The sequence below is a fragment of the Rhinopithecus bieti genome, unplaced genomic scaffold (assembly GCF_001698545.2).
Source record: "Rhinopithecus bieti isolate Rb0 unplaced genomic scaffold, ASM169854v2 scaffold_1251, whole genome shotgun sequence".
Lineage (NCBI taxonomy): Eukaryota > Metazoa > Chordata > Mammalia > Primates > Cercopithecidae > Rhinopithecus > Rhinopithecus bieti.
Window position 1 is genome coordinate 545,124 of NW_016803325.1, and position 12,881 is coordinate 558,004.

A 12,881-nucleotide genomic window follows, 5' to 3' on the forward strand; every position below is an offset into this window, starting at 1 on the left:
CATTAAGTATGTTATCTCCACAGCTTTTCCAAACAATACTGCATCTCCAATATAACATCAAATGCCCCCAGGGAACTGGCACAACCATTTGCCACCTGAGAAAATGACTCTGATGTGGCCTTGCTTTGGGAATATTCTAATATTTGACTGCTACTTTTAACACTGAAGTTAAGAGAACAAATCATTTATTTTCAGTTTCATGAATTTAGCACATCCTTCAAGCACTTTCTCTGAATACAGCAACGTGTTAAGTGTTGTGACCATAACCAAGATATAGAAGAAGTAGTCCCACACGCTTGAACGTGTATAAACATCCACTCACATATGACTTGCAACTACTTGCTCACAGATGTGGATCCCTCCTGCAATATGGACTTTTTGAGGATATGGCTGCAGTTATTTCTCTGTTTTTAGCTTCAACACCCAGAACAATGTTTAGCACATAATTAAGGATCAAAAAATATTGCAGAATGACTCATTTTATAGTCCAGCAGGAGGGATCAATCATGTACACAAAGACAGAAATATAATACCAACTGTGGCAATTCCCTTACAGGTATCAAATGCTATACCTCGTTAGAGAGGGCAATCACTTCCCATTAGACTGAAAAAGAGAATTTATAGAGGACAATGTATTTGAATTGGACTTGCGGTACCAGAAGATTTGAGTGGAGATTATATAGCTGGAAGGTGTAGGGGGGGAAAAACAGAAACAAAAAGAACAAATTTACTTAAAGGGAAGGTGAACAGCTCTGAAGCAAAGTCTGCACGTAGAGGAGGCATAGACATGGAGAATGAAAAAGGCAGTGAACTATTTGTGGAAGAAACTGAATAAGTCAAGGCAAGCAGTAACAATTTTATTTAATACACAATTGAGAATCCTTAAAGCTTTCAAATAGTAGGGTACTATGAGATTTAACTGATGATTATTTCAAAAAGTAATGATTCAGGATTTCTGGTTCCAGCCAAGATGGGATAGGCCCACTGCAAACTCCATTTTAAGATGGTCTAGCCTCTTAAAATTAACACAAAATTGACATAACACAACAAGCAAGCATGGGAAGACCCTAAATCGTAGAAAGGCAGCAGACTTCCTGAGGAAGTTGGGATTCCCCCTGTGGGGAGCTGAGCCACTACTTGCACTTAGCATTAACAAAGTGGAAAGAGGTGGTGTAAGGCAGGGCAGGTGACACTGTTTCCTCCTTCCTCTGGTTTCTGCCAATGGGGAGATAAGCCTCTACCCTCCACCTACCATCAATAAGCCCAAATGAAGGGGCACTCCACTTCCCTCCCCTGCTCCACTGGTGTCGGCAGGGAAGCAGGACAGTGAGTTTCTACCCCTACCCTATGGCAAAAAGTGGTGTGGTGTCACCAGGGCCCAGTTTGTATTTCCTCTTAGGAGCAACAATGTGGTGCAACTTGATGCCCCACTTTCACCAAGAAGGTATAAGCAGAGCCAAAGGAGGAGCCATCCTTCTACCCTGTTCATCTGCACTGAGGCAATATAAATATTCCACTGTCAGTGAGACCCAATGGTAGACTCAACATACACAGATCCAGAGTCCCATAATATCCAAAGTGTCAAACAGAAAACAGTCAACTCATCACCCCAAGAACTAGAAAAATCACAACTTGAGTGAGAAAGGACAATCCATCCATGCCAACATCAAGATGAATCAGATGTTGAAAGTATCTGACAAGATATTTAATGCAGCCATCAAGTGCTTCAATTATAAATTCTCTTAAAACAAACAGAAAATTTACAAAATGTCAGTAAAGAAATAGAAATGAAGTAATACATGCTACTATATATGGATAAATGTAAAAACATTATGCTAAGTGAAATGAGCCACACACACACATAAAAACAAAACCTCACATATTATATGATACAATTTATAAGATATGTCCAGAACAGGCAAATCTACAGAGACAGAAAGTAGGTTAGTAGTTTCTGAGACTAAAGGTGGCATGGAATGAGGACTGCCTGTCAGTGGGTACAGCTTTCTTTTTGGGGTATTGAAAATGTTCAGATACTAGATTGTGGTGGTGCTTCTACAACTCTGCATATATACCAAAAACTACTGAAATGTATAATTTATATGAATTAACTTTATTGTATGTAAATTATATCTCAGTATAATTTAAACTAATAATTACATTTTGTTTTAAAAAGGAATGTCATCAAACTAAGAAGTCCAGTAACTGAAATAAAACCTTACTGCCTGGGTTCAACGGTAGAATGGAAATGACAGAGGAGAGAATCAGTAAATTTGAAGTCAGCTCAATAGAATTTACACAATCTGAACAACAGAGATACAATAGTCTGAAAAAAATAAACGGGGATAATAACAAAAGATCCATAATCGGAGTCTGAGGGAAGATATGAGAGAGTATTTTAAAAGATAATGGCTGAACACTTCCCAATTTTTTCAACCGCTGAAAGAAAAGAATTGTCAACCATGATTACGATATCCAGTGAGGGATGAAGGGGAAACAGAGACATTCTCAAAGAAAAACTAATAGAATTTGTTGCCAGTACATCTATTTTTAAAGATTGGCTGAAGGGTTTTCTTCAAAGGAAATGACAGAAAAAGAAATCTCAGACAATCAGGAAGAAGGAAGAACAAAATAAACCCAGATGTATAGATGCATACACTGGACTTCTCATCAGTTTTAAAAATCATACCTGATCATTAAAACAAAAATTATACAACATCTTATACTAAAGAAAAAGATATTTAAAATAGAGAAAGAAAAGGGATGTAAATGCAATTAAGTTTCCACAAGTCAAAGTGGTAAAACATTGATACAGATAGACTGGGATATATTATGTGTCCATGTTTTCATAATGAGAAACTGAGGGAGAAACACAAATCATGCTCTGATTAAAAAGACAATAAGGAAATAATACAAACAATTTTATGCTCACAAAATTGACAGCCTAGAGAAAAAATCACAAACCACAAACTAGATGAAATAGTCAACCTTAATAGTCCTATAACCACTAAATAAATGGTATTAGTCATTTAAAACCTGAAATAGAAATCTCCAGGCACAGATTTCACTAGAGAATTCCATAAACACACACACAAAAATTCTCATCCAAATATTAACAAATCAAGTCCAGCAATGTTTAAAAAGAATTATACATCATGAGCAAATGGGATTTATTCCAGGTATGCCAGGCTGCTTCAACATTCAAACATCAAACCATGTAACCCAGCACATCAACACACCAGAGAAAAAAAAAATAATTATGTAAATAAATGCAGAAAAAATATTTAACAAAATTCAGCACCCATTCATGACTAAAACTCTCAGAAAACCAATAGAGTGAAACTTCCTCAACTGATAAAAAACATCTACCAAAACCTACACCTAACATGATATTTAGTGGTAAAAGAATGAATGCTTTCCCCCGAGACTGGAAAAAGGGAACACCACTTTTATTTGGCATAGTACTGTTAAGTTCTGGTCATTGCAAGATGGTAAGAAAACGAAACAAAAGGCACACAGTTTGAAGAGGAAGAAATAAAACTACACCTATTTTCAAATGACATGATATTGTATGTAGAAAATCCCAAGTAATCTGTAAAGATGTTTTTAAAAAAAATCTCAGAAGAAATAAATAAGCAAGGTTGCAAAATACAAAATCAACCACATAGAATCAAATCATTTAATCCAATCATTAAAACCAACATTTAAAAAACCGAATCATTTACAATTGTTTCAAAAAATTAAATAAGTATAAGTCCAATAAAACATGTATCATATCTGTATTGTAAAAGTTATAAAATGCTAATGAAATAAAATTAAAGAAGACTTAAATGAATGAAGATCTAGTATTTGATAGCGTAACAGGTTGTCTATAGTCAACAATAATTTACTGTTATCTTTTTAAATAACTAAAAGAGTAGAACTGGAATGTTCTTAACACAAAGAAATAATAAATGCTTGAGGTGATGGAGATACCCCAATTACCCTGATTTGATTATCATACATTGTGCGCTCATATCAAAATATCACATGTACCCCATAAACATATATAACTATTATGTACCAATAATAATTTAACAAAATTTTTCAAAACCACCATAAGATACGATATCACTACATACCTATCAAAATGGTGGCTACATGTAAAATTTTGATAATATCAAATGCTGTCAAGGATTCAGGGAAACCGGGTCACTCAGACGGCTGAAAGAAATGTAAAATTACATGGCCACCCGAGAAAAGATTATGTCATTTTATTTCAAAACTAAACATGTACTTACCACATGCAACCCAGAAACTGCACTCCTGGACATTTACCCCAGAAAATGAAAACTTAACGTTCACACACAAACCTATGCACATGTTTATAGCAGATTTATTTCTAATAGCCAAACACTAGAAAGAATACAAATATCCTTCATATCCTCCAATGGGTAAAATAAACTGTGTTACCTCTTCTGTACCATGGGAAACCACTGAGCAACAAAATGGAACGGATTATTGATACATGCTACAATTTGAATGGATCTCAAAGAAATTATTCTGAGCAAAAAATTTTAAAACGGCAAAAGCCAATCCTCATACTGCATTCCACTTATACAGCATTCTCAAAATGACAAAATTACAGACATGAAGAACAGACAGTGATTGGTACAAATTAGGGACTTGGAAAGAACGGTGGTGGCTATGACTATGAAAGGGTAGCATAAGGAATCCTGTATCCTGACTGTGGTGTTGGTCACATGAAATGTACATGACATTACTGAAAGCTGAAACCCTAGGAACAGAAATCAGACCAGTGATTGCTAAAGAGCGGTTGGGGAGAGTGGTTTAATTACAAAGGTAAGGAGGGGATTTTTGAGGGTGATGGAAATATTCTGTATCTTGATTGTAGTGGTTGTTACATTCATCATACATCATACACACATCACCTTAAAATGGTGAATTTCACTGTATGCAAAATATGCCCCAATAAACACACAAAAAAGTTTGTAAATAAATGAATGTAAATACTAAAAAATGTTAAGAGTGGCATTCTGTAGGTGGGAGTATTACTTGTTGATTTTTAAATCTTTTTTCAGTATTCTGTATTACTTTTTAAATAAAACTAATAAAAGTTTTTTTAAAAATCTACACATTTGATAAACCTGTATATAACTAAATATGCACATACACACGAGTGCATGTACAAGTGATGAAATCTGAGTATGGCTGATAGATTATATCCATGTCAACTTGTGATACTGTTCAATAATTATGCAAGATGTTACCATTGGGAGAAAAAGGTAAAAGGTATATGAGATCTCTATTATTTCTTACAACTGCATGTAAAAGTATAATTATCTCAAAATAAAAAGTTAAAACAAAGGAATGATCCAGTACACATCAAGAGCTACAATCATGCTCATAACTCGTCTTAGCAATTTCATTTCAGAAGTCAGCATTTATCTACTCAACACCCACAGGAGGCACTGTGGTAGGTGACGGAGATTCAGTGGTGAAAAAGGCAAGCATAGAGACTGTCTTCATGAACTTTCATTCTAGGAAATGGGAAAACAGCTCAATGTATGAAAAGGGTCATTAATCTTCAGTCATATGGGTAAGAACTGGAATCAGGCCGGGCACGGTGGCTCAAGCCTGTAATCCCAGCACTTTGGGAGGCCGAGACAGGCGGATCACTAGGTCAGGAGATCGAGACCATCCTGGCTAACACTGTGAAACCCCGTCTCTACTAAAAAATACAAAAAACTAGCCGGGCGAGGTGGCGGGCGCCTGTAGTCCCAGCTACTCGGGAGGCTGAGGCAGGAGAATGGCGTAAACCCGGAAGGCGGAGCTTGCAGTGAGCTGAGATCCGGCCACTGCACTCCAGCCTGGGCGACGGAGAGAGACTCCGTCTCAAAAAAAAAAAAAAAAAAAAAAAAAAAAAAAAAAAAAAAAGAATTGGAATCAAACTAAATTTTTAATAATAAGAGAAAGGTTATGTCATTTTTGCAATACCATATGCCTATTAAAATGATTATAAATATTATTCCCCTATAAATAATCTACTCTTACACACCGGAGTGAGCAAAAGCCCTCCCTACTAACATTACAAGAGCAATACTAGTTTTAAAGGATGACATTAACTCATTAGTAGTGGATAATTAATACAACTTATTTTATATGAATAAAGCTTACTGAATTTTAGCATACATTAGAGAAGAATAACAGAAATGCAAGATAAGATGCTTTCTAAACAGCATCCGACTAGCACTCTGTCATGGTATTTTCACTTTTCTTTATAAAAGTATAGACATTCATTTATTTAAATTTTACAAAGAACCATCAAATGGAAAAAAATAAGTAATGCTAAAGTAAATTCAGCTTTTTATCAATACTGAAATGGTTGGCAATGGTTAGGTTCTGAGTGTAGCCTTTTGGAAAAACACTGTTTGCAGCAGCTGTTGGTTTCCATTCATTCAAATAACTAAAAAAAAAAAGTCAGGAAGCCACTCCCTGTGAAGACTACGCTTGCAGGAGAAGAGGGCAAAAAGCATGGTGGTAAGAGGGAGTGAGAGAACACATCCCAGAAAGAAAAGACACTCTTACTGAGACATGGGATGAGTATTATAAATAATCTAGGAAACAAATCTGGGAAGAAATTTGTGAGTTGCTTAAAGTGTGGTTAACGCAAGACAGTCACTAATACAAGTATGGCCAGATCTACTAGCACAAAATAAAGTGGGAGAGTTTGTAAATTAATCTGGTGAACCGCAAGTCCAGCCAAGCCAGGTAGTAACCACAAAAGGAATCCCTTTACAGTGGTGTAAAACGCATCTGGGCAACACTGCCAACCTGAGCTGACACAAATGTAGGGTAGACACTTCCAGGAGCACACCAGAAGATACATCTTTTGTCTCAGTCTTACCTCTTTTGCAAAAAGAATTATTTTGAAAAACAAAACAAAAAAACAACTTCTGCCCTCCCTGACAGTAAGTTAAACTCTACTTGTCAAATAAAGAGAAAGTTATCTACCTCAGTACAAAAGGCATCAGGTGCTGTCCTCATTAATATTAACCTACTGTAATAGCAAGGGAGATCTGAACAGCCTTGCTCTGAGAGGCTGCCCAGCAAGGCTACAACCCCTTAGCCCTACCTTCCTGCCCACACAACCTAGCTCGTTCACGATATGATGGACCTCTATGAGCTCACTAAATACAACCATTGAACAAGGTATTATAGTCTTTTCTTTCTTAGCCCAATGCCTCTCATGTATTTAAAAAAAAAAATAATCTTCTATAAAAAAATATTTTTCCAGGAAAAAATAAACAGTAATTGCCATGGACCTGTAACAGATCCTAGAATAACATAGACAGGCAAGAATCTGTCAATATAGCAATATTCCAAATATGAAATTCATGGTTCAGGAAGACATAAATAAATAAATATGAAGGGGCTTCTCAAAGACGTTTCCTTTGTGTTCCCCCATTTCTTACTGAATTTTGCTCATGTAAAAAGTTTTGATTATATGACAGAAGAGTCAGCCCTGTTGGGACCAATATTAAACATTTATACCATTAAGCCCTCTACATAACGAGGGAATTGGGAGAGACAGAACATATCACAGGGTTGCTCATTATTTTCTTAAAGACACATACCTTTTAAAATAATTTCAATATTTAAACTCCATCTGGCACTTTAGTCTCTTAAAAATTATTAAGTTAGGCGTGAAGAACAAACCCATCTGGGCGGCAGTTTGGATTTTAAGTGCTATTTTGCTCTTGTATCTTTCTCCTTGGCTTGGCACATCTTTGAGATCCAGCAGAATCCCAGGACATCTTTGGTGGGGAAGCAAGTCTTCAGGATAGAGCATTCCAGTCCATTTTACACATCTTAGTGGCTAAGTAACAGCACTGCCTTCTTCTTTGTGCATTTTACTCATTATAAGGAAGTGTTTCTTTCCCAGCACTCCCCCACCCCACCCTCCCCCTTGTATGAGGGCATTCCATTTATTCATTTCTGAACACAACATTTCCTCATGTCCTATACCAAGGACCCAGCCCGACTCTGGGCTGGTACCATGACAGGTACTGCACCAATTCGCTCCAGCGTTGCATGGCTGATGGTGTAGGAATGAGTGTGTGGAGGCCGAGGCTTCCTACTGACAGAGCCATTGCTCCTGGACATCACCTGTGGTGATGACCCTCTGTTGGCTGTCACTACCAGAGTCTTATGTTGACCCGGGACCAGATGGCTCCCATTAGCATAAATGGACGGTATACTGGCATTGCCTGAGCGGAGGGAGAAAGACTGGCCCAAGTCACTGAAGTGGTTGACTGACTCTGTGTTTCTGTGAACTTTTGGATTGTTGCTCCAGTATCGACTGTTGTAGGTATTGGAAGAGGTTAGTGTGTTGTTGTCTGAGGAGGAAATCTCAGTGTGAAATGCTTTGGCAGAAGAACACTTGGGTGGAAGATCATCCTCTCTGAAAGGAACAAAATAAAGTTGTCATTAGGATTTACTTCAAGTTAATCCTATCCTCCTACCCTGGAATCTTTCTTTTCACGTTAAGGCTTATACATCCAAAAAACAAATCCAGGACTAGTCTCTCGTGAAAGCAGGCATGGCAACCCTGGATGGCCTCAGCTTTGGCATCCATTCCCTTTGAGACGATGGTCAAGAAAATCTCTCCTCAGCTTCTCAGTCTCCAACAGTAGAAAAGGAAATCTCAGATCTCTCAGAGAATGTCTCTTCCAATACAACTTTTAAATATGTATGTAAATAAAATTCACAAATATGTTTATATATCATATAGTAAATATATAACAAATCTTGATTTATATATATTTATAGTAAATATATAGTATCTTGCTTTATATTTACAGTAAATATTCATATAAATATTTACTATAAGTAGGAAATTAGTCCATGAAGAAATCTACTAAACTAGGTGCCATAAAATAGCTGGGAAATCAAACTATAGGTATGCAGAACTTCCAGAAATAATCAGAGTTGGCCTGACTGTACTGCCCTATGGAGACTGAGAAATCACTGTGGGGTGCTGATGAGAGGTTCTCCTCAGTAATCTTATCCTGGGGAAGACTCTATCCCTGCATATGGCCCAAACCCTTAAGAATTACAACAGGCTAAAAGAAGTCATTTAATTTAAGATGTCAACCAATTCATTTAACATTTATTGAGTACACTTTACAATATGTTTCATGTAAAAAAAGACACAAATCCTACACCTAAGAAACCTCTAGTCATGGAGGGTAGTAATCAATGAAGAATATTCACAAGTCTGAAAGGTTGGGCAAGGTGCTAAAGACAACTTATGTGAGGAGGTGATGCCGGGCCTAATCCAGAATCAGATTAAGGAATTTAGTAAAGAGATGGATCAAATGAGAAGCATGGTCCAGGAAGAGAGCAGAGGCTTGAGTAAAAGCTCTGAGCAATGGGAAAATGCAGGACAGACTGGAAGGCAAAGTATGCTGAGAGTGGTGAGAGAGAAGATACGCAGGCAAGAATCAGATCCTGTAAGGCTGTGGTATGTCTCACCATGGAGACTGGAGTCATTACAGCATTTTCAATACAGATATGCCATGATGAAATGTGAGACTGAGCCTGAACCCTCAAATCTCCCTAGTATGACTAGGTCACTTTTCTTTAAAGGTCATGTTGGCATTGTTTTCTTAAAATGTTCCTATTCTTGTCTGAACTACCTTTCTGAGCCAAATTACCTTTCTGAGCCATAGTGCTGTGGCCTGACTGTGTACAGGCACTGGTATGCTCTTATGGTGTTCCTTCTTGCTTTATGTTCACATCTATTATAAATGTCAATACTAAACGCATGCTTTAGACACTACCTTTCCCATTGTGGCAGCCACCTAACCCTGCCTATCCTGGAGATATGGAAGAGAAGGGGAAGTCTTCATTTGTATCCTCCTAGTTGGGCACATGCTGGACCGTCCCCTCCTTCATGATTCAGTGAATAAAGCTGTGTGGTACCATGAAGAAAAGTGATATACAAGAAAATACCATGTGGCCACTTTAATAGTCTTGGCCATTAGAGCTTTATGATTAGCAGATATATCTTAACTGCCAAAAATGAATAGAAATACACAATGGCTATGCAGGACAAATTTTTAAAATCTGACACACAAACCTTATTTCATTAGGAATTTCTTCTTCTTCCTCCTCTTTATTTTTGCTTCTCCAATAAAAGAATGCCCCCAAAATTAGTGCAATGCAAAAAATGATAATAACTGCACCAGTGCCAATGGCTCCAGCTATGAGTCCAATGTTCCTGGGCTGGGCTGCAAAATATATTTAAGGTATATTTAAAGAAAAGAGAAAGAGAGAAATAGCATATACCCATGCAACTGTAATAAGCACATAAGCTTACTAAATAATCTGCTTAAAATGTATAAAACTGTCTAAAATCTTTCATCTATATAAAGTTAAACCCCAATTAACTTTCTATATTGTCAGTGGCTAGGACTAACACATAGTAGGCTCTGAACATATTTTGAATGAATAAACAACTAAATGACTTGCACATTTTAGGAGAACAATACCTACATTAGGTAACAGACAGCACCAATCTAACTTGCCTGATCTACCCTACACGAATGCTGGAAACTAGGGGATATCCTTCTACCTCAACCCAGCCAGATCACTCCCTTTTGCAACTGGAATTCAAATATCCCAGAATTCTTAACTAAAGAGAAGTTTTGTACACTGCCATTTACAACCTACACACTCAAAAATTATGCAGATATAAAAAATTAGGAAAAAACACAAGGTCTTGCTATACCCATAAGATTATTACCATTTTCATAATGTATATAGCATTATACAATAAGAAATTGTTCAATTTTATTGATCCTGAGGAGAAAGATATTTTGTCATAAAGATTATCATATATTGCTGAGCCTGGAAAGTATACTAAAACATTTATAAACTATTTTCAATAATAATTAAAACCAAAACAATTTCTATTTAATCTTCAGATAACCTTAAGACAATTCAGCAGAACTCTTCATTTTCTGGTATAACAAAGATCTTAGAGTTTCAGATCCAGGGTTGACATCAGAATTCCATATGCTTACGTGAAATAACCTGGAGATCCAGAAGACAGGTGCTGGTTCCAATAGCGTTAGAAGCCACACACTGGTACAAACCTGAAGTCAGGGCACTGATGTTCCGGATGGTGACTGTTCCCTGGACCTGGTCTGTCACAAAAATAATAATCGAGTGAGGATTTGGCAGGACTAATAGCAAAACCAAAGAAATCAGGAGAAGACTATAAAAACAGATGAACACTGGAGAGCTATCAATAAATTTTTTGGGGGGGTAGGGTGAGAAATTATTGGTTCATGAATGTTAAAGACTAAAATTACTGTATCATTTTAAGACCTGGAACTTTGGAGGGCTGTCCTAAATAAGAACAATCTTAAAACTCAATCTGCAGGTTAGCATGTAAAGTCCTAAATGTTAGTAGATTTCTCTGAGGAAATGGTGGCTAATACTTATCCTAGAGAATTTAAGGTAACACCAAATTCTAGTTCTCAGGAACTGCAGTAACATAAAGATCATGTTAAACTTATAATAACTTTAACTTCATACCTGATGAAGAAAATATCAAATCTGTGCTCTAAGATATAGACTGTTACTCCCTAACAAAAATTACAGTTGTTTGTGTTAAGTCAGATCCTCCAAGAAGTAGGCACCAAGACAAGCATGAGGTTTCCTGTAGGAAATACCAGTAAAAGAAATGTGAGAGGAAGCTGCAGAAGGCAGGGAGAGCCTCAGACTTCGGTGTAGGTCTCACCACTCACTGTCAAGGGGAGAGGGAAGCAAGGAAGATTGGGTAGGAAGAGTCTCAGGCTGCAACACAGTTTTATGGAAGTGTCCAGTAGGCAGATGGGGAGTCCTTGAGCCAAAGTCACCTGTTAAAGAAGTCCCATGTTTGCAGAAATAGGCCTGCATTAGGCCCTAACCCTAACCATAACTCCTCATCACTAGCTGGGAGCAGCCCAGAGGAAGCTTGGTCTTGGTGCGAAGCAGTGGTGGATCTAGAGGGGAAGCAGCAGGGCTTTCAGTCAATTATGTTCCCCATATCGGAAGTTTGAACAATAAATTTTCAAGGTCACTGCACTGGTTTTGCCAAGAAGTGTTTCAATAGTTCACATTTTAGTAATTCATCATTAGCATATTTTGATTATTTATTCCTATAAAATACAAATGACTGACAGAAATAACTTTAAAAAGTTAATAGTTATTAATATGTGCCAGGCATTGGGTAAGCTTTTATATGTACTATTTCAATCTTTACAATTACCCTGAGGTATTTTTATTATTAATCTCATTGAACAGTCAAGGAGACTGAAACTTTAGATGTGTAATAAGATTACACAGCTGGTTGTTAAGAAATTCAATTGGATGAAGGGGCTGTTTCACCTCTAAGCTCTAGGCTTCACTGCCTTCCTTATGCAGGAAAGATAATACATTCAGTCATCTCAACCATTCAAAATAGCTGCAAATTTAGAAGTAAATGGAAAAGCTTCCTAATAGGATAAGTAAAAAAATATTCTGACACGAAGTCCAAGTATGCCTGGGGCTACACCTGGAGCTATCCCCACCCTGGGTTACTTATTTTTAGATGGAACTAAGATTTAGTTAACTGGTTTCTGCTGGCAACCATCATCTCTATCTAGATCAAAGACAGAAGTAGACAGGAGGGTTCAGCAAAAGCAGACCCGAGTAAAGTGTGCATGCATTTATTAATTCATTCATTTAATAAACAAATATTTATTGAGCATCTTCCTTTGTGCTTGGTTTTCTGAGGATGGTGATAAAATAATGAACAAGACAGGCCCAGTCCCTTACCCTAATGAGAC

General features: G+C 37.1%; 1 protein-coding gene across 8 annotated transcripts in view; it reads right to left on the bottom strand.

Annotated features, from left to right (window-relative positions):
* Positions 1–6,156: 6,156 nt before the first annotated feature.
* The window catches only part of IGSF11 (immunoglobulin superfamily member 11), a 213,572-nt gene continuing 206,847 nt past the window's right edge, over positions 6,157–12,881 (bottom strand). For 7 of the 8 annotated variants that reach the window (XM_017875351.1, XM_017875339.1, XM_017875312.1 and 4 more), the window contains 3 exons: positions 11,091–11,213; positions 10,145–10,295; positions 6,157–8,464 (listed from right to left, as the gene is read on the bottom strand). In XM_017875351.1, coding sequence (XP_017730840.1) covers positions 8,023–8,464; positions 10,145–10,295; positions 11,091–11,213 — 716 coding nt within the window. In that variant the 3' untranslated portion in view covers positions 6,157–8,022. The remainder of the gene's footprint in view (positions 8,465–10,144; positions 10,296–11,090; positions 11,214–12,881) is intronic. The other variant, XM_017875330.1, reaches the window with a different exon arrangement.